General features: G+C 40.0%; 1 protein-coding gene across 1 annotated transcript in view; it reads left to right on the top strand.

The window, feature by feature from the left end:
* The first annotated feature begins 5,600 nt into the window (after nucleotides 1–5,600).
* The window catches only part of atf6 (activating transcription factor 6), a 28,124-nt gene continuing 6,263 nt past the window's right edge, over nucleotides 5,601–27,461 (top strand). Inside the window, exons 1-15 of the mRNA XM_080474152.1 lie at nucleotides 5,601–5,887; nucleotides 6,663–6,739; nucleotides 7,210–7,288; nucleotides 7,643–7,740; nucleotides 8,484–8,607; nucleotides 8,910–9,113; nucleotides 10,757–10,926; nucleotides 17,201–17,386; nucleotides 17,592–17,683; nucleotides 19,153–19,302; nucleotides 20,933–21,034; nucleotides 21,128–21,230; nucleotides 21,981–22,048; nucleotides 22,362–22,473; nucleotides 26,149–26,233. Coding sequence (XP_080330278.1) covers nucleotides 5,788–5,887; nucleotides 6,663–6,739; nucleotides 7,210–7,288; nucleotides 7,643–7,740; nucleotides 8,484–8,607; nucleotides 8,910–9,113; nucleotides 10,757–10,926; nucleotides 17,201–17,386; nucleotides 17,592–17,683; nucleotides 19,153–19,302; nucleotides 20,933–21,034; nucleotides 21,128–21,230; nucleotides 21,981–22,048; nucleotides 22,362–22,473; nucleotides 26,149–26,233 — 1,750 coding nt within the window. The 5' untranslated portion in view covers nucleotides 5,601–5,787. The remainder of the gene's footprint in view (nucleotides 5,888–6,662; nucleotides 6,740–7,209; nucleotides 7,289–7,642; nucleotides 7,741–8,483; nucleotides 8,608–8,909; nucleotides 9,114–10,756; nucleotides 10,927–17,200; nucleotides 17,387–17,591; nucleotides 17,684–19,152; nucleotides 19,303–20,932; nucleotides 21,035–21,127; nucleotides 21,231–21,980; nucleotides 22,049–22,361; nucleotides 22,474–26,148; nucleotides 26,234–27,461) is intronic.

Here is a 27,461-nt window from a genome sequence, read left to right as displayed (position 1 = left end):
CACATGGTTCAAGGCATTGAGATGATTTTGGGCTTTTTTCCCCCTCTCCCATGCATTAAGAAAAGGACATGAGAACTCCAAAAAAAGAAAAACCTTGTGTTTTCTCCAAGTGGCAATTTGAAAATTTTACACTCATACTATAACAATTTAGGAGTTTGGCATCTTTCCACTAAAGGTTTGCATTATCAACCTAAGCAGTCCAAGTCAGCAATAAATGTTTTTCCATTTTTTGGTCTGATCAGTGACGGTTTCTCAGCCGTTCATTTTTATCTAAAGTTTTTTTTTTGTTGTTTTTTTCACTCAAATACCGTGAATGTTTTTATTGGTGAGTATTCAATCCATCTATCAACTTCAGATTCCTCTTACCCGCCTATCCAACAGCCGCATGCAAACTCCCAGTCAGTGAAGCAACCCTTTGCACTAATCCCTTTGTATTCACAGCCCCATTCCCACCAAACAATGTCCTAAAGCCTAATCCTAAACCAATCTCCACAAACCTGGGCCACCTGCTAGCAAGTCACAGTGCCGCTAAAAGGCCGGCACAATCCTTGACAACTGTCTGTTTTAAAAACCCATTCCACAAGCACCCATGCAACGAGCTTGTTCATGCAGGGGTTAAAACAAAACATGCGCACAGTCAAATTGACACACGAGATCTTCTCCAATGGTTCCTCTTTTTGGCCCAATTTCTCGGTTTCCCCTGTCCCCTAAGCTGCCCCGCTCTGGCTCCAGGATGGAGATGTTGGCTGTGTCGTCATGGGAGATGGCCGTCTTCATCTGCCTCCACTGTCATTAGTCCACCTCCATCATGCTTTATCGGAGGGGCTTCCACCACCCCCCACCTCTCGGACCCTCTTCTCCATTCTGACAGTCCCTGCCCCCTGCTCTATGAGCCTGAGATGATAAGTGTTCTGCCTCTTTGTGCAAGCTGGGATAAGACAATGCCACACAGCACTACAGAACATCATCCATCTCATAGGTCATCAATCTGGAACACAAAAGATGAAATGTAGCCCGAATTCCCTTTTGCAAAGGGGTTTCTCTTTGCTTTGGAAGAAACTCTTCAACAACTTGCTCACTCCTTTTCACTGCTTCTTTTCTGCAGCATTGCATGAGAGGAGAGTTGCTGTCAGTTTTCTCTTCAAACCCAATTACATAACTGGAAATGTGGAAAGGAAATAAATAAAGTCAAATACATTTTAAAGACAGAATTTCAACAATACCAGCAGATGAATGCAGTAGTAGGATAGTTGTATGTAAGAATGTGCAGACACTGCGAGTCTCACTGAAAATATTTCAATTCATAAAAATATCATAAACTTGTACAGAAAAGGCATCTTCCAGTTTTACATTATTTATTATGGTGAATCCAAAAGAACATCCCAGTATCATGTACATATAATGACCTACATTATGCTTATCCCCTTCCATCCCTGGTTTCTTTTTTGTCATGAACAGCACACACCTTGTCGTTCTGTAAAGAAAGTCTTGTTTTATTGTATTTTTAGTTGCATTCTGATTTTACTATCAAGTGGGCATTTTCATGTTTTGTTCTAAGCAAACCGATGGAGATCACACCTGTGATGTTATGGAGATCTTAAAAAGGGCAAAACATCGAAATGAATGCCGGTAACTTTAATACAATTTTTATATATAAAACCTGATAAACATGCACATAAAATACATTTAAATCACATTATATGAAAGTGCAAACAAACGTCATTTGTTCTTCTGGGGCGGCATGGATCGGTTGGTGGAGCGGTCGTCTCCCAGTCGGAAGGTTGCAGGTTTCGATTCCCATCTCTGCCTGCCTACGTGCCGAAGTGTCCTTGGGCAAGACACTAAACCCCAAACTGCTCCCATTGGAGGGACAGCGCCTTGCAGGGCTGCAGCCTCCAATGGTGTGTGAATGAGTGTGTGAATGTGATGAGCTATGTAAAGCGCTTTGGGGCGACACACACAGCTGTAAGGCGCGATATAAGTGAAGTCCATTTACCGTTTCAAATAAAACACAGATATTAAATACTAGTAGGTATCTCTTTTCAATAATTATTCACACTCAAACAGCATGATTAGTGATGTTATCCATTAATGAAACTTTCATTATTTACGGAAAAAGTATATTGTCTGAAAATTATTGAAAAATGTTGAAGAAAACTTTCGACTTTGAGGTTGTATTTTGCCCCTAACATAGTTTTCTTCATATTATTCTTACTAGTATTACAACAACAGCAATATTTGTAATGGTTCTAATTAATTTAATCCAAATGTTCTGTTAAATGATTCAGTCAACTAATCAGGTTAACCTGTTAATCTGCTGTACTTGTCTGGTTGTGACGGATTTTATAGACAATCAATACGACCGGCCCCGAATGGTCTAATTACCACAACCCAACAATCAGACAGGCTTTTCCTGTTATCATCATCAAGACTTCCCAAAGTTGACTCGAAAATTGTATGTTTAACATCTGTAAACGACGTAATCTTCAAGTGAGACAACATGTCGATTGTCACAAGTATTTTGACTAGACTGAGTCGTGCAGAATGAGATTGAGTTTTCTTAATACACCAGACCTGCCGATGGTTCAGATATAAAATAGTGATGGGCTGCAGACTCCAGATGGTTGACCTAAATGTTAGTCTTTACTTTGCAATAATAAGTTAAGACTGACTGAGAGCTTGTTCATTTTCAAAGGAGCTGAACCAGTCTAGCAGGGAATCAACCAGACCACCTCAGGTTAATCTCACTCCGACCTGACATGCCCATAAAGGATTAGGCCCATGTACACCTGCCACTGATTTTTAACACACAATGTAATGTTGTGGGACATTTTGAATTTACACTTACATTGAATATAACTTTGATAAGATATGTCTTTCTGGTATAGCGACCAGAAACAACAAAGATTGCTCACAGCCACATAGGATGTTTAGCAAATGCATTTACATGTGTTTATGTCAAATGATAACTTCAATGTTTTCATTCAGATTGACACACAACATTTAGTGTAGTTCTACAATAACTGTCTTACTTTGAAATAATTGAAATTGAGCTGAAAAAAAAAATCATTGAATACTTATTTAATAGAGCCAGGATTTCAAGGGATGACCTTGAATCTGTCAGTGAGACTTTGTCCTCTTACAAGGACTATATGTGCCTACAGCAGTTCAAAGCCAGATGCTTGCGCTCCCTGTCGTGACACTCAAGTACAATTCATGCCAGAAGTGACAGATCAGCAGCACATAAACCTCTGAGAAGCATCCATCCGTCCAATCCACATCAACGCCGACCACTGTCTCGTTTTCAGAACCATCTGCCCTCCCAATACCGCTGTGGTGACATGACTGACTTTAAAAACATACGAATCCAGTAAGTTCTACTTAAGAAGCCCACATTAATGGTGACGTATCCTTTCAAAAGTGTGTTTGCTTAATATTTTTTGTGTCTTTTTGTACACACTTTCCTGTTTGGGAAGCACCAGTAAATTGATCATGTAGTATTAATAAAATGACGAGAACACACCCTTCAAACCAGTCATGTTAACACAACTTCAATGCATGTGAATTACCAACAATTCAGACCGTGATTTATGACACATCGTTGTCAAGACTTGCATGAATGACTAATGATGACACATCAGGGTGTGAATGACAAAGAAAACAGAAAATGGTTTAGGCACTGCCAAAGTTGCCAGGAAAGCATCGTGTTTTCATCTGATCTGCGCAAACTGTGTTAAAGCAGCTTCGACACCAAACTTTGACACAAGCACACAGTGAAAGTATCAAATAAAGTAATGCAATGAGAATGATTATAGTCATGTAACTAACTCATTCAGTCTTTTGTCATGCTTAACGTTAATATTATTGAGAGGCAATGTAAGTCAATGCAAGCCACACAGTGTTGTTGAAATTGCCATGACCTGCATTGTCAAAACTCAGATGTGGCGAAAACAGGAAGGAAGTTGAGCAAATGTATTATTTTGTGCAACAAAATTTTAAGAAGCTACATCTATTGAGCAGCCATAAAATCATGTTTCACTGCCTAATATTGGGCAGGTCGCTATTTGTTGCCAAAGCAGCTCTGATCTATTGAGGCACGGACTCCACCGGACCTCTGGAGCTGCTTTTTGGTGTCTGGCACCCGGATGTTAGCAGGTGACACTGCTGCTGACCACAGCAGATTTGGAGCACTTGGCAAAAGCTGCAGTTATCTGCTATAATGCAGTCATATATGCGTCACTATTTGATCACCGGCCAAATGAAATAATGTTATGTTTATGACTACATTTGACAGACGTTCATTTCAGGTGTTAAATAAACAAAAAGCAATTAAGCTAAATTAATATTGATATAATTGAGTAGACAGCTAAACAATTAGGTACAACTGGAGCAAGTGAAGAATTGACTGACCTTCCATGACTGAGTATCTTTCTGAAAGCCATTTTCTTGACTCTGACTTCCTTTTTTTCCTGAGCTTCATTTGAGGGAAGGCATCAGTCTCAGAGCTTGAAAGCCTATATGAGCTTTATTTATACTTATGGTGATGATGCCGGGGTGAATAAGAACAGTGACATAGCCCATGTATTCACTTCAACTTAAGATGTCTAAAAGCTGAATGAAAACATACAAATAAACAAACAAACAACAGCTGTTACAGTGATAAAATTGAACTAAAACTACAACATATGTTTCTGGAAACATTGAGACTTTTAAATCACATTTAAATCGCATCATCAGGAATTTCATCTTTATACATTTAAAGCACATTTCTCAGATAAAACAAAAAAAGTTTCTTGGGAAAGTATGGAATCCATGGTGAACAAAATATTAATATAAAGCATCAATTTTCTCTTGGAAAAGAATTTAAATATTGGTTGCAAAAATGCAGATTAAAGGCTTTCTATTATCATTTCAAAGTTGGAAATCAATACTTATATTTTAATGCAGAGCAAAAGCTAAGTTGAATGTATCTTGATTGATGTACCCTGAAGAAGTAAGAGCTGTGTTCATTAAACAAATCTGTTATGCACTTTATCGACCATTTGTGAGGTTGTTATGTATCCTCAAGGTTAAGCTCAATCAAACAAAAGTCTCTGAATACTTCACTATAGCAAGCCAAGACAAAGTGCAAACAATAGTATGTGCATTAAGATACAACATTGAATGAGTATTAGAATAGTGTTTTGGATCAAAAACAAAGCCTGAAAGACCATTACAGAAATTGGCTTTAAAAAGTAAATGAAGTTTAAAAGTAAATATTGAGAGAAATAAATAGTTAGAAATAAAAGTTTAAAAAAATCCAAGAGCAGACAAACAATCAATCAAACAAACACCGTAGCAATAGATCAACGGTAGCAATACAACGGTAGTGTGTGTGAGTGTGTGTGTGTGTGTGTGTGTGTGTGTGTGTGTGTGTGTGTGTGTGTGTGTGTGTGTGTGTGTGTGTGTGTGTGTGTGTGTGTGTGTGTGTGTGTGTGTGTGTGAGTCATTCATGTTGGTCATGAACTCTAAGCTGCCCTTTCCACAGAGGTGAGCTTGAGGCCCCTCCCTCCTGACCGTGCAGCTCGTGGTACCATCCTGCCGCCTGGCGGCGCAGACGCGCAGCACCACGGCTTGTTAGCCTCTCGCACGCTTTGGTGCCTCCGCGGCTTCCGTAGATTAGTCGAAATAGTCAGACGTGTAGTTTTGCGTCAACTCGGAAGTTTCTGGTACACCAGCGAACAGATGAACAGCCGCACGAGTCTTTGATCGCTAACATTTGAACTGAACTGATGAATTCAATAGAGAATGACATCCGACTTGAGATTAAGCTTCGAAAATCCTCGACAATACCTGGAGATGGACAGTGAGACGGGCATCACCTCCATCGACCAGGGGGGAGAGTGGGGTGAGGGTCGCTCACACTTTGTACAAACACTCACGAAACAACACTTGCTGTATGAAATGTCTCACCAATAAGAAATCGTGAAGATATGATCTCTAAAACAAGCCCGGTGTTCCTAAACAGGGCTGTTTATTTGTTTACTTATGTTTGCTGTCAGTGTTAGCTCCTCGGTTAGCATTAGCAAACACCAGCGGCTGTGATGATGTAATTCGGATGTAAGGTGAATTAAAGCCAATGCTTTGACTAAAATCAACAATTGTTTTAATGAACCGTGTCCTTTAAACCTTATTTACTCGGATTATGCACCGTATACGAATCGTGGTTTGGTGCTTATTAGTATTCATCGTTTTATTATTTTCCCTTAAGCCACGTCTCTCTATAGTATTTCTGCCTTAGTGTTTGTTTGTTTACATTCCGCCAGATGTATTCGTTTTTTAACGTCTGTAAGAGCAGAATAATTGCTTATATTTTAGTTTGTATTATATTGTATTGTTAAGATGTCTGGTGACCTGCCTAGCTTTATTTATTTTATTTATTTATTAATTTATTTATTGTTTATTTGTTTGTGTTTGCTTTTGCTTGTTTGTTTGATGTAAATACAATTTACTGTGACCGTTTAAAAAAAAGAAAATAAAAAGAAGCTAATTCAAATAATGTCCACTGGGTAAATCCCTGAATATGGTGGTTCAATTATTTTCAACGTGACTTCTGTGGCATGAACATATGGACTTGGAGCAGTTTGATTGACATTGTGTGACATGTGCAAATTATTACGCAGATATAAGCCTGTTTGATGAGCTGGAGTACCTGGGAGATGCAGATGAGCTGTTGCAGGCCCTCGAGAACGCTGGCTATGTGAGTCTTTATCATGGTGAAAATGTAAAGGAAGAATGCGGATGAAATGTAGTTGTACATGTAAAGTGGCAAATGACGATATAAAACTTTTAGCATGTGTGGAACAAAATATATTCCTTGTTGTGTAAAAACTGCTTATTATCAACATCACACACACATAATGGAGATGCCAAACATGGTTGATTGTCACAACAGGTTTGGTGACAGCTTTATTGACTCTTACAGGAGGCTTCAAAACGATTGAGTGGGTGAAGATATGTTTTAGAGGGAGTGTGAAGTTAAAAGTGATGCAATCTGCCCACTTCCTTTTTTCTCTGTGAAGTTTGCTAAGCATGTCAATAACAGGATGTAATGTTTTAATTTAACCTTCAGCTGATAAAGTTGCACTGTGATGTGTTTCAATTGGTATTCTTATGAGGGCAATTGTTTAAAAAGCATGTGTTTGCTGCTTCTTTTTTTTTTTTTTTTAGGCCAATGAAGGTTCAGACCTGGACTTTGATATTGACATTCCTCCATGGAATGGAATGGACACAAGCAGCACCTGCACAGGTAAACCAAAACAAGTGTTTACATGTGTAACATTTGTCATTTCTGGTTAAATGACAACTTCTGCATGCAATTTAAATTAGATCATTTTTGATTCCTTACATTGTCAATTAAAGTAAGGTCAAAAAGATTAAAATGTTATTTGTTGTAGTTAATGAACTGCAACACCTTCAACAGTTGGTACTATATCCCATATAAGTTGTAAATGCATCAAAGTTGGATTTTTTATGCTTCATGTTTTTATGGCTGCTTGATGGTTCAAATGAAAATGAGACTCCGTGTGAGAGTCAGAGGTTTAGACTGAAGGAGTCTACGTATATAACAGCAGGTACTGTGTCTTTGTCCTTGTGTATCCAGATGGTGAGGTGAGTGTGGACTCTCTGTCACCTGCTCACACTCTGAGCTCTGTCCCCTCTCCTGCCTCTGTGGAAGCCTTGTCCCCATACTCCTTACAAGTAAGACTCTGCCTTCTACTGTTTGTCCTTCCTAGTTTGTTTTGCATTCAAACGGAATTTCCAATTCAAATTTTATTTGTCTGGCTGATTGTGAGTATTTACATAAATTCACATTTACATTTTTTTGTGCGGTATGAACACATACATTTTCAGTCCAGATGGTCTCCAAACACTGACAGCTGCTCTTTGCTTTTGGATAGTCACACACACACACACACACACACACACACACACACACACACACACACACACACACACACACACACACACACACACACACACACACACACACACACACACACACACACACACACCATTTATTAGCAAAAGCCTTAAACACCTTGTCAGATTGATAATTTACTGTCCATCTGAGCTGTGCGCCAACCCCTCGTTAAAAAAAGGTGCTGACAACTTCAGTCACATTTGCATAATTCATGAGACAGATGTTTTCACAGCAAGTCAAAACAAGGACCAGGGTTACATCTTTCTTTGACCCCAGCACAATCTGCACTCATTTATTTACTGACAAAATCGGTCTGACCTAATCCAAGGATATACTAGAGTTTTTGACTATTGACACTTAAGGACACTTGAACCATGTATAGTCAATGTTATCAATGAAAAGTATTACATTGAGATTCATTTTGACATCATTTACAGTATTTGAACTCACCTTTCTGTAGTCAATGTGTTTCACATATCTTTTTGTGGTTGTTATAAGTCTGATTTGTGTCTTCCCCCAGGATGAGGCTTTGTCCCTGCAGTCTCAACCCTCTCCTGTTTCAGTCTGCTCAGAGTCCAGTGGATTCTCTGACATTCCTCCTCCAGCTAAGAAACTTGCAAAGACGACCAGACAGATTGTGCGAGGTGAGCCATTGTCTGCCAGCGTACATCTCCTTATTCAGCCAACATCTGAATTTGTACTTGTCCAAAAATCAGGAAAAATGCTGCACCACTGAATTTATAGGAGTTTTGGATGTAAACAAGACAGAAAACAGAGAAAAAAGCTAAAAGGAGTTAGAACATTCAGCTATTTCTTTTAATACTTTAAATGTATCTTTATTTACATATATCAATTCTATCACCTCAACTCAATCAGCTGTAAATATATGTGTATTCTGCAATTGTCTCACTCCTTCTTCTGTCATGATGTGTGATACACTTTACAGCAAAACCAGCACAACCCATCAAAAGGCAGATTCAGATCGGCCCCAAGATTTCCATCCAGCCCAAGCCGCTGATTACAGCTGTGCCCTTGGCTCAAGCGACCGCTCCCTTGCAGGCCAAGACAATCATCATCCAGCCCCTGCAGACCACTGTGCTGCCGGTTGTCAAACCAGCTCCGGTCACTATCCAACCAGCACCCCCTCCAGGTCAGAGCTCTCACTACATCACATGTGCTTCCCATCATATTGAATTGCATCAGAATAGTGCGCTGGCCTCATCCACAGGGCGCAGAACGATACTCTGTCTTTGAGGTTTTCTTTAGTCATTATACTTGAAAGGTCTTCTAATATCATCAATGCTTTGTTTAGTTGTGAATTTGACTGATATTGCAGCATAAACTGTAATTTAGGTGTTGTGGTTTTAACCAGTAGATGGTGCTTCATACTCAGTTTTTGACCGGCACTGAACTCAGTGTCCCATCCCTCCCCTCATCATGTTTAAACAATATGATTGAATCAGGATTTGTGTTGGTATACTTTTGTAAGCAGAAAATTCCACCATTTGTGTTATGAGTCAGACTGTGGAAATTAGCCATTATAAATATACAATTAAGACATTTTCTATGTAACCCACTTTAACACTAGAGAATATTTATTGCCATCGGTCGGGTTCATGCATTTAGGTAAATTGTCTCTCATTCGGTGTTTTAGCCTGTTTTACCTTTCTGGTCCTCTGTGTGTTACATCAGAATCATTGCCTGGCCAGTGTAAATACTTATGTCATTGCCTGGGACCCTGGTGGGTGGAGTATCTGACCTAGCTCAAAATGAATTTGGATTTGGCTCTCCTGCCTTCCTGGTAGTGGCCAAGATGGCAGATGTTTAAAGCCGAAACATACGTGTAGAAGTGTAGAACCCCAGATGTGCATCTCGTCATGCTTTCTCAGGTCGGGAGTCTTGCTGGTTGAGTGCCCACTTAATAATCACAGGAGGATAATGACACTATCCATCCTGGAAAGAAGAAAGACAGAAACCTGAAAAAATTATGAAGGGGTTTATATTTCATTAAGGGCCACCAACCTTATTATACATTTCCAGAGAACAAACAATTTTAATTAATACTGACTTTGATCGGCATGAATATTTCTCCCAGGTGGTGAGTTTGGGCACAAGGCAGAGAGTTGGCACTACTGACATTCATTAGCCGAGCAGAATAAAGCTCCTACAAGATTAGCACTGACAGAGGTGAAGGCTGTTGGGTCAGTATGAGGAATGGTTCCTGGCACGGTCTCCCTGAGAAGAATGGTTTCCGTTCTTGGAGGCTCCCACTTCAACAAAAGAACAATGAACATGGGCCGTATGTGCAGGTTGTTTAGCAGGTTTACGTCTTTTGGAGCTTGATCTGTTTAAAAAAAAAAAAAAAAAAAGTTTGCTCTTGTGCTTTTTATATGCATTCATGCACATAAAAATCACAGACCTTTCAGTTTGGAATGTGGAAGTTTTAAGACCACAGGTCAAAATGGCAAGCGTCTTCTCCACCTGTATTTTAAACACAGAGAACCCTTTTTAAAGACCGAGGGTCAGCCGAGGTCGCAAGAGGTGGGTAAGGGGCGAACAGAGCTAGTCTGAAGTAAAGCATGTGGCTGCAAGTCTCTACAGAGACGCTACTTACGTGTTTGTCTTAATGTGTTTATAGTAAGGTGAAGATGGGCTAAGAACATAAACACACGATCTCACATTCACATAATGACAGTCTGTATTAATCAATGGAAATCATATGGTAAAAATATAATTGCAGTACATTTAAGGCCTGTAATTTTAAAGTGTGTATGCGTTGTGTCCATCTCTCAGGTCGATCTATAGTACTGTCTCCGTCGAGCCAGTTACTCCAGATCCAGACACCACAGGCCATCTCTGGTAATGTGGTTACCATGCCAATGCTCAGCCAGGACCGACCTGTCCAGGTTGCTGCTCCTCCTGTGGTTTCTCTCACACTCCGGACCCCTTCCTCAGATGATGATGTGAGTCTTCATGGTTTAAGCCCTTTGTTTCTGTTCACCTCAGGGACATATAGTGCTGAGATCTTCACGCTGTGTTGTGCAAGTGACTGAAAATGATATATTTATAAGTTCCTTTACTATCATTGCAGTACATACACAAAATAGAGATACAGAAATGTAGTGCTATGTTATTTTGGAAATATTTTGCTTTGCCGAGGAGTGAAATACTTCTGGATATTGTTGTTTGAACTTGTTTAATGTCAGGTTTCCAGCAGATCTTGTAGTCGATCGTCACAACACAAAACGATCTTTAATTGTCTTTATACCCTCCTAACTTTTGAAATCGCTAACGTTAATTACAGTGGGACATCTCTCATGTAGATAGAGATGACTCGAAGTAAACTTCAATAATTGTAGGTGTTACAACTTATTATATTTTCTTATTTTTTTGTTTGTTTGTCTGTTTATATAACTTTATATTTATGCAAAACTGACATAGTTGTGAAGGCTTAATACAAAAACTCGACACAGTATTCTCATAGTTTACTCTCGTGTGTTTGCAGTTTTACAGACTTTTTGCTGATCATGGCAGATACTCATTCAGCTCTCTCTATCTTCTATTGTTTAATTGAGTAACAGATGACACAGCAGGGTAACACATGTTTCTGTGTATTTTGTTGTGACGTGGAGTGAGGTTTTTCTTTCTTTTTTTTTTTTTTTTTCCAGTGGCAGCCTTTTAATGATGGTTTGTGTTCGTGATTGTAGGTTCAACAAGTGAGTTAGATAATGGTGAGATGCCCTGTGGTATTAAGAGTCAAGCATGAAATGATTTATATGTTTGGCAAACATTTATGTCTCACCATAAGTGCCTCAGTGTCAGACAGGTTTCCAACTAGTATTGCAGCAACAGATCTGCTGACAACAGAGGAGTAATTTGTACGCATGAACCATTTTGATTTCGTTGTCTAACTTGAGGCTTAGGCAAAGTAATATCTTTGGCAATGACTCGCCCCCTGATTAGACTGGATTTTCACCAGTTGTCCTGTCAGTTGAACCACTATTGTCCCGCTTCTTGTTTATAAGCATGGACTGCATGGTAACTGGGGTTGTGTTTGCCATTTTCACTCTTGGATTGGATCCTGTCCAACCTAAATTATCTCATTTTAGCTTTTTTATGTTCATTTAAAATTTCACAAACCATTAACTTTAATTTTCAGTTGAAATACAAAAATTCCATGTTGATGGATCGATGATTTTATTGTTCCCAATAGGGGGGGGGGGGAGTTATTCACACATGTGACCTTTGTCTTATAATAAGAACAGAAATGACCCAGTCTTGCCTCGAAACATTTATTTTAAAACAAAATATGACATTAAATTGATGATTTCATCACCTCAGTGGGACGTCTTGGGAAAATGAAAGGTTGACGATGAGAATGAATTCTCAAATATAGCATTTTCTGTGATACAGTGACGTGATGCAAATGGATGTTGTGTGTGTGGTGATTTCAGTTTTATATACTGTATATATATATATATCTCAGTGAAGAGAAAAGCACAGTAGCTTTATATTTATTCAGCTCAATGTAATTTTAACAGGTTTGCACTGATTATTTATTGCCACAATCTTCAGTGTTTATGAGACTTCAGTTCTCGTGGAGCCACAAAGATACTGATGGTCACTCCTGGCCTTTGTTTTGTGCCTGTGTGCGCTTCATGGGAAACATAGACATGTTATGTAATCACAGTTCAGACTGTGTGAGCACTGTCGTAGCGGGACGTTACAGTCCGTGTGGAGGCCAGAGGGTGGATCCTTCCATTTGTTGCATTCAGGGGTGATGTCAGGACATCTGCAGTCAACAGAAAGATACACGCATCGTCCATACTCGTGCAAAGTGAACACACAAAGTTTCTCCCGCCTACACACAGTTTCACTCTGGGTGGTGTAGAGGAAACGCAAACATGAAACCACGATTTTATATGACTTCATGAGGTACTGCAGCAGACTGCCCCAGCAGTTCATGTGATGCTTCTATTTTTTTTTTCTAGTAAAACGTAACTCAGTTATAGCAAGTTTTCTTTTTTAATAGCCCTTGTGGTCTTTCTGTGAAAGCTCTCCACCTCCTGTATATGCTGGCCTTATATATGGGTGGTAGACAGTTATATTCTTTTAAGGGCCTGTGGCAAGTTTGTTGGGTTGTGTGTATATATATATTATACTTCCTTTTCAAAATATATAAACTACAAATGCTTCTTGTTGTAGACTGAACCGTCCGCCTCCGTCACACACCCAGAGAGATGGCGTGACTTTCCGCAGCTTGACTGTTGATTCAGGCTTCGGTCTCGGCCACAGCAGTTCCTGATAGCTTGCTCTAGAATGACCTTTGGTGGGCTGGGAAAAAGAAATTCTCATTCTGTCTCCTCTTGTGTCACTATTATTTGTTTTGGGAGCACAACTTCAACATTCACAGGGTTTTTCAGGGGTTCTTTAGCAATAAACTAGTGTGTGGAGTTAAACCAAATGCATAATTTAATATACAGGTTGTGTCACAGAAATTGCCCTAAAATGATCTGCAGTCATGTGTGTGGTGATGCCGGGATGCCTGCAGAAAATGTAGGACATCCCAACATCAGCTGCTATCATTTGATTGGAGTCATATATATGGCCTTCATTCATGTGAATGCAAAAAAACCGTTGCTCATAATCTAATGTCAAAATGTTGTATTTTGTCTATCTGCGCAATTATTCTCGACATTAACAATGTTTTCCATTAGTGCTTTTAATGATTAAGCTCAACCAAAAAGTGTCTATTGTTTAATGATTGGTAACGGCTGACCTCTGCCTGTAAAAAATAGTCAGCCTCTAAAAGGGCGGAGAGGGACTTGTCCAATTATTGTGGGCATAATTGGGTCTGGAGAAGAGCTTTTTGTTCCAGACCTCGAGAGCAACGTCTAGGAATTTCAAACCCCAGAGGCCAAAACAAATACGCCTCTTGGCCATTTGTAAAGCTAACCAAGTCAATAAAGTTTACAATAGGCCATTAAAGAGAAGGGTCTGTACACATTTATTGTGAAGGGGAAAAGTAGGTTTTTATCAGATAGTACTTAAACTTCTTTCTTAACTAAAGTTGAGGTATTAAAAACATAAGAAAGAATAATTTTTAAAGGGCATTTGGATTTTTTTCCACCAATCATTTTTGTCAAGATTTTTGGAAAAATGTACTTTTAAATGAAAATACAATGATGATAATGATATTATTAGTTGTATGCAGCTTTAAATTTTAATTAAACCAAAAAGCCGTTGAATGGTTTCACACGTGTGAAAGTGTGTGCGCTTGTGTCTGCGCCCTGTGCAGCTGTGTTTGCTGCGGGTGGTTCGACGGCAGCACAGTGGTGGACTCGGTGAGACAAAGGATGTGTAAAATGCCTGTTAAAGATGGCATGCCAGTGCCAGGTGCTGCTGAAAGTAATATCTGCAGTATGGCCATTACTGTTTTTTTTTTTTTTTTACCAAACTGTATTTTGAACTGGAGTTAGTCTGTATAATCATGGGTGTTAAACGGCTGCTGACGATTACATGCTTTGGACAGGTGTTGTGCAGGACGAAACATTTTGCGACAGCTGTAAACAGCCATCATGGATTGGGTCAATGTAGTGTAATGGGCTGCTGCAGCTGGTGAGTTGCGTGTGCGTGTGAGTGCGTGTGTAAATGCTTCCATTAGCAGGATGACAGGGATACACCCTCCAGAAGAGCAGGCGATAGTTCTAAGGACCCCTTATGTGCCGTCCACACTTAAAGGCTCATCTTCACATCTTTTCAATACACAATCTTTGACAATGAGATGTTGTATTCATATACTGATCAGCCATATCATTAAGGTCAATTATGAGTATCTCAGTGCCTTTGTTGGCCCACCTTGTGTATTTCATCCACTAAGAGATGCCATCATAGAGAGTCAGGGTTATTCACTTCACTCCTGCTCATAATATTAAGGCCTCACATCTGCATTGTATCATGTTTTTCAGATGCTTTTTGTAGATTCAGAACCTTTTTTGAGAGGGTTATGGTGGTGTGTCACTAACAGACAAGCAGCAGTCATTTAATGGGTGAGACCAGAAATGGACTTATTCAATCGAAACACTTTTATTTTGTCACTACTTTGAAAGACGTCTCCATACTAACAAACACAAAAAGATTGTGTGGCTATAACCCGTGACTCTTTCAGTTGCATTTTCTTAAACAATTTAGGTTGCAAATGTGTTCAAGATGAGTCCTTCAAATGAGGATAATAATGGGATGATCAGGTTGTTTCAATTGCGGAACACATTGCATGGTTGTAGTGTTTTAAGACTTTCAGTAAAATCACCAAACACTTTCACCCCCGCCTGTTAAATGAAGTCCTTCCTATTTAGATAAATTCATGGTTGACCTCAGATGTCCTTCTGGAGCAACCTTTGAGACGCTGAACAAGATAGCAGCACTCTGCAGCTAAGGGCAATTTTTCACCATAGCCCAAAGAATGATAGAATAATTTAAACAGCACTGCTTAATATACCAACATATATCTGAAGGTAGCCACTGTGTATTGCTGCAGGAACAGCTGTTTGAATGTGTCCTACTTTGCCCAACACTTAAATAGCCGGAATTTGAGCCATTATTACTAGCGGCATTTCACACATTCAACCAAGCTTTATTGAGAAATGCCATTTTTTTTGTTGCCCCTTTTCTAATGTGTTCTTCCTCAGACTCATTGAGGAGGCAATGCAAAGTTCCCCCTGCTCTCCACTCCCTGGTAACTGCCTCCTTGCAGTGTTCCCAGGCTCAGGCTAGTGGCACCGCTCCCAGATCTGTGCTGGGAGACAGAGAGGTTTCTCAGGAGACAGAATACAAATACAAGGATCCAAATAACTTAATCACCAGCGGGGCTATTAGGCCCAGGATCTTAGAGACTTCCCCTGAAGAGGATGTTTTTGTTTGGACAAGGGTAGTCAGAGGGTGACTGGGGACTGGTTGGACAATGAAGGTGTTTTGGTGATTACTGCCTTGGATTTTGTTAATTTGTTAGAGGTCATATTAAGATATGCACTATTTGGGTTAGCCTGCACATGTATGATTTCAGTTTTGATTACACTGGCATGACGGCAAGCGGAAAGAATCAGGCTGCTCATCCTTTAAAGTTGTCTCATTTATTTATATCCTATAATGTATTTGTGTCGATTAATGATCCTCATAATTTGCGATTTAGCTTTTCTTGACCAAATAAACAGAACCATTGCGAATATAATCACTCTATATTATGAATCTCTAAATATAGCTATAGAAACTATGGCTGACCTTTTTAGGTTTCAGACCTGAGACATACATTGCACTGCTGTGTTTATAGGTCTCTGATGTGCACCCATTTCTCAACGAGTGACACACTCGGTAAACACATCTTTCCTCACGTATAGAACAGACACTACAATCGACCTCTTGATCTCCGAGAGGATGTTGGTGTAAATATTTTCAAGCAGTAGCTTAATCTTGTGCACTTAAAGGCTTTTTGGGCCTGATGTTTAAGGTCTGATTGTTTGCAGAGGTATCATTAACCTTGCGACACATCTTGAACGCGTTTGTTTATTATTCTATCACTGCAATAAAGTGAAGCAGCAGTTGTCCGCGCAGCTCTCCTGGTGAGAATAACAAAGTTGCCGCTGGCTTTTGTGCCGAGTGTGTCATCTTTCGATTTTATCGGTTCTTTTTGTCCGTTGCCAACATCTTAAATAACTCCTCTTTTTAGTTCCTCTGTGTTGTTCAACATATCTCATATGTCTCAAATAGAATGAATGAAGGGCTTGTTCAAATACTTGGCAGAACAGATTCTGAAGCTTCTAAGAAAGATAAAATGTCATGTATTAAAGCTGCAAATTCCATATTTATTTAAAACTGACAGTATGTTGTATCGTATTCAAAAATGTATGTACCTGTTTTTTGTTTTGTTTACTTTTTTACTTATGGGTATGTTTAGTTCCCATTTTTTCAATTTTTTTTATTTATTTATTCAAAACAATTTTTTTAACCAATGTCTTGGGAACATGAACGCACATTACAGTATGTCAGATTTGAAAGGAACCTATGATATGTCGTCCCAGAGGCTCATACGGGTCTGTTAGTAGTTTCTCAAAAACTATCTCTACTTGCTGTTTGGATAAGTGCGGAGGCAATGACAGGGTAAAACCACATAATAAAGAAAATGAAATGATCACAATATTTTGCCTCATTTTGCTATTTGTTCTTGTTGCTTTCTCACCCCAGTCAAAGTTGTCCCAGAGGCAGCAACGCATGATAAAGAACCGCGAGTCTGCATCCATCTCACGGAAGAAGAAAAAGGAATATCTGCTCTCTCTTGAGGCTCGCCTGAAAGTGGCTTTGACTGAGAATGAGGTGCTCAAGTGTGAGAATGGCAGCCTCAAGAGACAGCTGGAGGGCTTGCTGAGTGAGGTGAGGATTCACAGCCCCCTCAAATACTACCACAGTGGTCACGTCTATTGGCCAGAGTATGCACGTTTCTGCAAAAGTAACAAAAGGTTTTTGTTTTTGCACAACAAACTCATAAATACTTTTGAACACAAAGAAACCCATGCATCATTGAAACACAGTTTTTGCCTTCCACTTTGCATTGTAATTGGTTTCCTTTTTCTTGCAGAACACTGTACTAAAAACGGCAGCACCCAAGAGGAGGGCCGTGTGCCTCATGGTGGTCTTGGTGTTTCTCGTGTTGAATGTGGGACCAACGAGGTGAGCACGGGACAGAGAATGTCCTCATTTCTGATTCGATTAAGTGGCTGAGTTCAAATTCAACCCTCAGAAATGGTTGAAAATAGATAAGGGAATCTTACGGCTAACTGTACCTCATTGTGAATACACAAGTATTTGATTACTGTAGGAAAACAAATGGGAAGTCCCATGACTCATTGTGGGAATCACTCCTCCTTTTTACGCAAAAGACCTTATTCAAAAAACATTTATTGAAAACAGGGTTACCATCTGAAACAACATGTCCTGCTTTTTGCTCCTAAAAATTTAGATTCGGGGAACTTGTTTGAAGTCTTTTAAAAACATAGATTAAACAGCTCAGACTTGTATGTTTTACAGTGACTGTTGAAGCAGCAAATTAATGCACAAGACCCTTCTACTCGAGCCACAGCAGTAAATAGACCATTAACTTTGCAAGTCCAGTCTTATTCTGGCTGAAACGCGTTTAGCTGGACAATAAAGTGGTGATAAATAGTTTTGTCATGTTGCGCTCGTGTGAAGAAAGTGTTCCTCTGATGCTGTTGCCAGTGTTTTTTAGGATTTGTGACTGTAAAACACTGCAGGGTTATGGCAAAAGTAAACATCTACCAATTGTGAAACGTAAATCCAAATCTGAACTGCTACAAAAGAAAGAAGGACCTCGTAAGTAATAAACATTTGCATGTAGCCATTTTTCTCTTATCTGGACTTGCAACATCAACAGATCGTAACACATTTCAATGAGTTACATAAAACTGCACTGGGGGAAACGAGCTTGATTCCTCTCTGAGAGCAGATGGAGCATTTGTAATGCCTCAGACTTAAGCCCACAGTTGACCTCCAAATCTAACGACACATTCTCTGTTCTCATAGTGTAAAAATGTTTGTTTTCCTCTGGGAGTAACTTTCACCATGAGAGTGCAAGCATCAACTCCCTGACTCTGATAATTAGTCAGTTTTCTGTGCTCAGAGTCGAGTCTTTTTACTTGTTCTCTGGAGCTTAAACGTAAACGGGTTTCGTGGGACCCAACAATGCGTTTTCTTTTGCAACTTGCTTCACTGAAGAATTCACAGTAGCTGAAACCTGCATGCGCCTGTACCTGCGCTCGCATGTGTGTGTGTGTCTTGTTTTTGGGCTCTCCTTTGGAATGTGAAATATGCCCGCTTTGAGGTCAGATCCCTTTGAAATGAAAATGCCACCCAGTGTAGTAATACCACTGAAAGTATGTGTGTGTGTGTGTGCGTGCGTGCGTGCGCGCGTGGTGAAGATCAGAGTTCAAATTCTGCTCGTGGCTAAAAAACCAAAATGCCTCCGGTGCGCAGGATGTGGGCCACAAGGAGTTCAGTGGTCATCTAAATCCCTCTTCAAATAATTCATGTGATAATGTATGCAAACTGAAGTCCTCCAACTTGAGTGTCTCAATTTTATCACACCTGTCCTTCGCTCTCCCCCATTTGTTTCTTTTCTTCAGTCTGTTTCAGGGTGGCCCAGGCTCCAAGCTGGAGGTGAGCTCCACCCAGCACAGTGGCAGACACCTGTTGGGCTTCTCGCCAGAGGCAGAGTCTGAGTTTGTGCTGGGCCCCAAGTCCCTCGGCCAGGGCGCTGCCGAGATGGCCAGCAGGTAATGAAGAGAAGTCCCTTGACAAGGCTGCGTTTACCCACTCTGTGACTTAACCAGGATGCACCTGTGAATGCCCTCAGGCTGTGCGAGTGCTGCTTATTACTGCACACGTAAACATGTGCACCATCTGACTACTTGTCCAAATGTCAGCAATGTGAAGGCCTCCAGGCCCCTGGCTCGTTGGGCAGCAGTTGTGCTTTGAGTAACAAGGTGGGAAATTGGGGTCAGACCCTGTTTCACATCCAGCTTTATATTGTCCGTAACTCTTTATTTTTCTAATGGTTTATGTATTTTTCTTTCCTTTTTAAATGCTCTTGAGGCCCATTAGTTGGCGTTTGCAAATTGCACAAATAACATTCCAGTTTCTTACATTACCTGAAGCCTCATGTCTTCAGAATGATGTTTTGCAAGGTGGTCAGAGCGTCCGATGTCCCTGTGGCATTGCGAGCCTGTGTTGTGGTTCGGATTTCTGTGCAGCTCATGTCACATGTTAATGCAAACCATTCATCTGCAGTATCGCGTTTCCGAGCAGCATTAAACCAGCGCAGGCAGGAAGGAACACATTAGCCTTACAAAAGGGGTGACAGCACCAAACGCAGTCGAGAGAAGGATGACAGGAGTAGATATGCAACCTAATCCCGGGGTCCGACTGAACAGGAAAGCGTGTGTGCTGCAAGGTTAACCCGGGGCCCCTCGGTGAGAGTTATGACCAGGCCCCCCGCTTTCTGACGTCTTGTCTCGTGGTAACGGTTTCCGAGACGTGCAGAGAAAGGGACGCGAGGCAGAGTCAACATGACGGCTCACATCGGGGAGGCCCGTTGGAGGGATTACGCTGGTGCGATCATTTCTCCTCAACAATCTCCCTGCAGGTGGGTGCTGCCTGTGTACAGTCTACATCAGCACCTCGGGCAGCACAATTATTCACTCTGAGAGATGTGTGTCATTTGCAACTGAAGTCAAGGTAACTTATGGAAGTCGGCTAATGCCGAGTGCAGCTGGTCACCAGTGCAATTCAGATTCTCTGTATGGTGGCGCCTTAAGCTATCCAGCAGGTTGTTTTTTTTTTATTTAATGCATTACTACCAGGACACACTTGCAAAAGAGATTATTAATCTCAATGTGTTTCTTCAAAGGCAAATGAAATGAAAATGAATTTTCTCCCCATCCTCCACATTCGTCAGTGCGTATGTGCCATTTAAGGCTTTGTTCTCCTTAGTATCTTCGTTATAATTGTAACCACAAGTCACTGCAGCATGTGGACAGATTATCACCCCCATTTGACGCGCGTCAGCATGTTTCTGCATACATGCATTGATTGAAGTTCTGCCACCTCTGCACATGTTGTAAATCTGTGCAGTCATCCCCACACTAAAGCCATGCACGTTTTGTTTTAGGTTGGCTGCTTGTTTTCAGCTACCCATTTCGAGGTGGGTGCTTCACCTACAACAAAAGAAAAAAAAACTGCCTCGTTGGCTCTCCGTCCGCATTCAGAGCATATTCTCAACATGTGGGACGTATTTTTAGCAGATTGGCGTGTGAAATTCTTACAAAGAGTTCTGGGCGTCTGCAACAGCCTTGTAAATGTATCACATCTCTCTTCATCTAACAGCCTCTCTTGCTTCCTGTTCAGTTTCAGCTCTGAGGATAAGGCATTAATGGTGGTAAAGGATCCCCTCTTTCTCAGACCGCCTCCCCCATGCCAGCCTTCGGTGAACAGGACCAAGTGCATTGAGTGAGAGAGGTCTTATTTTCTTGAGGATATATTTTCACCTTCCTGCTCGAACCACAGTGTCACCCAGGTCTTTCGTACTGATTCAATTGGCAGGTTGGCGCATGAGTTGAGGGGTTGGGTCCACCGTCATGAAGTGCAGCAGACCAAATCCAGGCGCACGAATAACAGCGCCCACAAACCTACACGGACCATTCTGGTAAGGCCCAGCGGTATGTTTTGGAAAAATCAAAAGGAGAAAGAGGCATGCACGCCCTTATTTTTTTATGTTTTTATTAACAAAAATTCCAAACTAAACTTAATTTGTATTTCAAGCCATTACTTTCAGTATAAAATGTTGTTTTCACTCTTTCACCACCGTTTCACCTCTCTTCACACCTCACCTTTCACTGCCTCTTCATTGAGCCAAATTTAATCCGGCAGCCCTGAGAAAGTAAACATAACTCCTAGAGAGAGGCTGTGGGATTAGCGCCCCCTGTGCCTTTTTCCATTTTTTTTTTTTTTTTTCTAGATGTGTCACAGAAAGTCCAGCCTACCAAAGCAACTTCAGTTTGTTTATACCCATTCTTATATTACCGTAAATAAAAAAGGTCATTGTGTACATTTCTAACTTCCTATGAGCCATTTCAGCAGTAAAATCTGAGTATTTTAATGTATTTTAATGTGTGAAACTTGGTGACCTCCTTCCAACATTTTAATTTCACTTGTGCTCATTTGAATGGCGTCTTATACAGAATTGGCTGTTCTCACTCCACAACATGAACAGTCAGTCATTTTCAGTGGCTAATATTTCTGTAGAAGTTGTTCTGCCCATGCTTTACAGTATTGTCATTGCGGTGTTACGAACAGCGTCTGTTTTCTTGTGCTGCCAGCAGTTCTTTTCAGTGGGGACTTGATGTGCTCATAAAGAGATTTTTTTTCCCTAATTCTTCCTGTGTTTTCAAAACAGAAAACAGAGAATAAAGAGGTAGAGAGTGCGCAGATTGCGACCGTCCAATACACAGACACTGAGAAAAGGTGAGTCGAGATCTCCTACTATATTTTTACTTCAAATTCATACAAGCCAGTACTGTAATATTTGAGTTTTGTTGATTTAATGAAGGGGGGGGTGTGAGGGCAAGTGAACCTCCCAGTTTATGTCTGTTGTCACATTTTCTAAAAACATCTTTTTTGACATTGTTTGTATTCTGTTAAGATGAGAATGATCTCAACATGGCTACTTTCTGAAAATGTTTTTCCTTCCCATTGTTATTTATTTTTAAGTTTATATGATGACTCTATGGTGTTGTTGATTCTAATATGCATGTTCACTATTGTAAATCTTCCACAGGGGTCCTGGGAGTGAGCTGCAGGTTTATTACGCACCTCAACGCACCTACAGTGACTTCTTTGATGAACTCAATCGTCGTGGCGACACTTTCTATGTAATATCTTTCCGGAGGGTAAGTTTGAACTTTGTTAAATCACTTCTGGCTCACAGATTGGGTCTGACTCCGTGATTGAATTAATCGTAAAAAGTCCCTAACCCTATCATTAGAGCAGATTTCACACAAAACCTTCACAGCTCAACTTGAATTTCATTCAATTTTTCTTTTCTTTTTTTTAATTTAAAATCAGTCTTCAAATTTAGGTTTTTTCCAAAGATGTCATAAATGTAAGTAATGACTTATATCAAGTGTAACTTGTGAATCATAAATTATACATAAATGGTCTTTCAACAAAGCAGTATAGTTTAAGAGGGAATTGGGTGACAGGAGCACACCCAAGGGTGTAACTAAGTGTTTCCAGTGCTATTTCTTTCTTCCACTGGCTCTCGTGAGCATCATGTTTTAGAATTACATCTTTGCCCAAATGTCAACCTTGATCAACGTGATTTGTTTATTTTTCAACCTTTCAGACTGTGAACCTGTTTCTCGTGTTTTCTCTTTGCCTAAATCTTGGAAATTATAATAGAAGAAATTTTTTTTATATGTTGTCGCAATATTTTCCTTTGTGTCCGTGATTAATAAAAGATGCTGATAATTATTATTATTTTTTCATTTCTTGAAAACTTTTTTTTTTTTCCAAGCTTTATTTTTATTACTAAAACCACATTAACAACAATGCAGGTTAAAAAAATAAATCAATACAATTTTTTAAGTATTTCATCTCATTCTCTGTATCTCTGAAAACTCAAGTGTTTTCAAAACCCGCTTGGTCTTTAGGATGAGTCGGTGTGATCAGTGTTTTAAAGCCTTTGGTCATAAATCAAGTCCCAATTTCTTTCACCAAGCAACTCACAAAGATTTGGGTCTGTGGACATTGCCAACAAAGCAGCACTCCAACACTGAGGACTCGAGTCCTCAGCAGGTCAAGTCGCTATTCTTTCATTAGTTTGAAGCCTTGTGACGCCCGAGCAGCCAGGATGTTGTTGTTTATCCAAACCAAAATCAACTTCAACCTTTATGTCTTGAACATCAACATTTGTGAATGAGCTGAATTTAAAGTAGGTTGCTTTTTGTTTTTTTTTAAAGGATATTTAATGCTGACAGATTTGTGTTGTCACTGAGTTCGCCAGCTATTTTATCGATTGACAAATTTAATACATAATTTTCAGGAAACGGCTAAAAATTCTCACAATAATATCTAAAAGCCCGATGTGTTTCCTCACACTCAAAAACTGTTTCGTTTTAACAGTATGAAGCCAAAATAAGAATTCGTTTACCTCAATTTTCCTTTTGTTTGAGTTCGAGATTAGGTATTTGAACTTTATAAAGGTACAACATATTTTAGACAAAAGAAAAATGCCACACTTATTTGTCTTTATCTTTTTACGCTTCTATTATACGTTGAATTGGGGTTGTTTTAAAGAAACCGTGTTGGATTTTAAAGTATCGAAGATGCACGGTTGGACTGAAATGACAAAAACAAAAGGAGAAGCACTGTATAGTAGAAAATACAGTCTTGGTGGACAGTGAGGATTAAAGGCCTCAATGTGACATTTTTAATTGTTCCAGACCTTTATGAGCTTTTCTCACTTGGTTTATTTGCTTGTATTTTGTTTCCTGGGTTTCAGGATGTGTGTGTGTGTGTGTGTCTACAGACGCTTGTATGCTTCTGTTTTGTTTCTGTTTTTATTTTTTGTTATGGCCAGTATGACGTGTTTTAGTGACAAAGCTGCCAAAGGTCTGGATTGAATTTGGAATTTGTTTAGATTTTGTGGCCAATCACGATCAATTTGAGCTTTTGTCCCTCTTAGCGTATTCAGTCGAGGACACGTCGGCCTGTTCATGGCCTCTTGTGTCTGCCGAGGTCACACACGCCACAGGCTGTTGGCGCAGGGAAGTGACCGTGTTTTCAGTCAGGGTGACATGAGGTTTTCTGTGTTACCACTTGTCTTTATTTAGGTGTGAAATGAAGTGATGGAAAAATATAGTACTTTTCTGCCCTTCTTATTCTGTCATCGTTTTACGGCCTTGCTTCACTTTTTTACGTTGTTTTAGCACCTGTGACATTATGTAAGCGTGCGGCTGATGTGATGGAAACACTGCTTTCATTCATAGTGGATCTCGTCCAATGAAGGTCAAGGGAATTTCACCTGTTCTTATGACAACAGCTTTAGCAGCTGCTACGTCAGCGTGACAAGCTCGCCGATCCCCTGATGACATTGATACGGAGGCAAAACCCCCGGCATCTCCTCCAAGCACCGACACCCTCTCATTTTTAGTATTTAACTCTCCTCTTGATTGCTGAAAGTCTCTCCTTGAAGCCAGTATGACACTAAACTCTTCATTATGCCGATAAAGTTAGAGCTGCAATATTTGTGAACTAATTTATGTGTGTGTGTGTGAGAGAGAGAGAGAGAGAGAGAGATTTTAGCAAGCATACCTGCAGATACGAAGAGCCTGTAATTTACTTTGATAACATAGAACATCTCATCACTTCATCATATCGTCATGCAGTAATCCCTCCTTCTAACAATGGGCCATTTTCCCGTCTGTTATCATCATAATAGTCGCCATTTTTCAGGTTTTGAAGTAACACATGAAATGAAGCGAACCTTGTTTTCGTCGGCTTGTACTTTCTTTATCCTCAGAAATTAACTGATGTAGTGTTCATCCTTGTATACTTTTCTTTGTTTTGGATTTTTCAGTCGCCTTGTTTGAACTCTTTTCTACGGTGTAATTGTGTTCAAACATGAAGCATATTTTACATTTAGATTTTAGATGAGACAAAGTGAAGAAATTCCTTCACAGGTTATTGTCTTCTTCAGTTTGTAAGTCACTTGATTGTCTCTGTACTTTAATTTTCTTTGCTCTGCATCCTAAAAACCATCATCCCCTTGTCAAAATAAAGTATGTATTTAGCTTTAATTGTTTCAAAAAGGTGAGGTCACTTTAGACCCACTGATGTTTTAACAAACACAGTAATTGTTTAAAAAAAAAAAAAAAGTGCTAAGGAAAATGTTTGGAGAGTCGTACTAGTTTAGTTAATGTTTAAAAACTGCTATATTGGAAGATTTTGTGTGGAAAAGCTGATTTATGCTATGCCGTGCTATAGCCGGGCGAATCCAGGAAACCCTTAGGGAGAGATCACGCAGGGGTTCCGTGGCTTTACCTTCTCTGAAGTTGTGAATTTCAGATTTTATACAAGTTTCGGTATACATTTTCTTTCTTAGAAGTTGAGCGAGGAACTGCTTCAGCCTTACTGAAACGCTTTGGCAAATAATACATTGTAGAAAGGGTCCTGCCGGTTTTAGAAGAAAAAAGAAAGCGGTTGGGAGCCAATGTTTTCGGGCTTCCTTTGATATTCAGCTTTTTAAAAATTCTTTATTGTCCCGTCCCAATGAAGTAGTAAAAGTCAAGTATAACATAAATGAAATCCTTGCATGGTTTAGTCATAGTTTTTAAATCGGTGGAGAGTTCTGAGTCTGCCAGCTCAAATTAATGATTCTTTTTCTCCACCTGCTTAATTCGCACATGATGCTCATCGTCCTCAACTTTCACATGCAAACACATTTAGAAAGCATTTACAACCAAGTTCCCATTCCTGATTCACAAAAACACACATCATCCACTTAAATGGCCTCCCAGTGAGCTGGATTTTCCACTTGGTGACCTTTTCTTCTTTGCTCTCAGGATCATCTCCTGCTTCCAGCCACCAACCACAATAAAGGAAGTCGACCCAAGATGTCTGTGGTGTTGCCAGCAATGAACATAAACGGTAAGATTCCCTGCACGGACACAACGATTGGAGAGTTTGTTCATTGAATGAACTGTAACTCATGAAAGACGGGCTTGAAGCAGATTGAGAGCAGCGACTGCCACCAAGAGACGTATCACCTGGTGTTTCTGGTGTAACATTCAGCTTCTGATAATGCTCATAGTCACATTAAGCATTACTGCAGCCACTGACCTATCATGCAAACAAGCTGGATGGTGTTTGCCATGATATGAATTCTAACAGTTGTCAAGTAGGGCGGTCAGCTTTGTACCAACCTGAGTTCTGTCCAACACAACTTCTGGTCCCAACCCCATTAAGAAGGTAAGAAATTCCTCAAATGAACCCTGACAAGGCACAGCTGTGAAGTAGAAACCGTTTCAGGTGACGCCCTCATGAAGCTCACTGAGAGAAGGTCGAGGGTTTGCAGAGCAGTAATCAAAGTAAAGGGTGGCTACTTTGAAGAATCTAAAGTATAAAACACGTTTTGAATTATTTCACACTTTTTTGTTTACTACATAATTCTACATGTGTTCATTCATAGTTGTGATCCCTTCAGTGTGAATCTGCAATGCAAATAGTCAAGAAAATAAGGAAAAAACATGGAATGAGAATGTGTGTCCAAATATTTGGCTGGTAGTGTATATTATTCAATATATAGCATCACCCTATCATCGATATCAGTGTGCATATTTGCCACCTGCAGGTAGGATACGGTTTTGCAGCTTTGATTGCCTCTTGTGTTTCAGATTTTCTGCTCTACTTGCAGTCAGTAATTGAAAACAATAGATTTTTCTGTATTCTCTAATATGTAAGGTTGTTGAGGGTGAAAATCATCAGTGTTGCGCTATTGTTTGACTGAACATACCCATGTGGCACCCATTTGAAAATCCGATCACTTACAGAGTACAATATTCAGTCCAGCCACTGCCATTTTTGTACATCATTGCTGCGAACTTTTGATGAAAATACCCTCTATTAAAGAAACAAATTTGAACCACATTAGATTGCAGAGCATGAACATCAAAATGCATGGAGCTGCAGTTCGTCTTCCAGTTGTGTGGCTGTCCACAGCTTGTTATAGTTGGATGGCAATCAGAGTTTGTTTGCGGTCTGAGGTGTGGTTTATATCAACCCATTTGAGAAGCAGTCAACCTTTTTTTTTTTTTTTTTTGACCGCCTGTCCTTACAAACCAGCCCGCAAGCAACATTTTAACGTTGATTTTCAAGT

Source organism: Lipophrys pholis, assembly GCF_963383615.2.
Source record: "Lipophrys pholis genome assembly, chromosome: 10".
Classification (NCBI taxonomy): domain Eukaryota; kingdom Metazoa; phylum Chordata; class Actinopteri; order Blenniiformes; family Blenniidae; genus Lipophrys; species Lipophrys pholis.
This window is presented reverse-complemented; position numbering and strand designations above follow the sequence as displayed.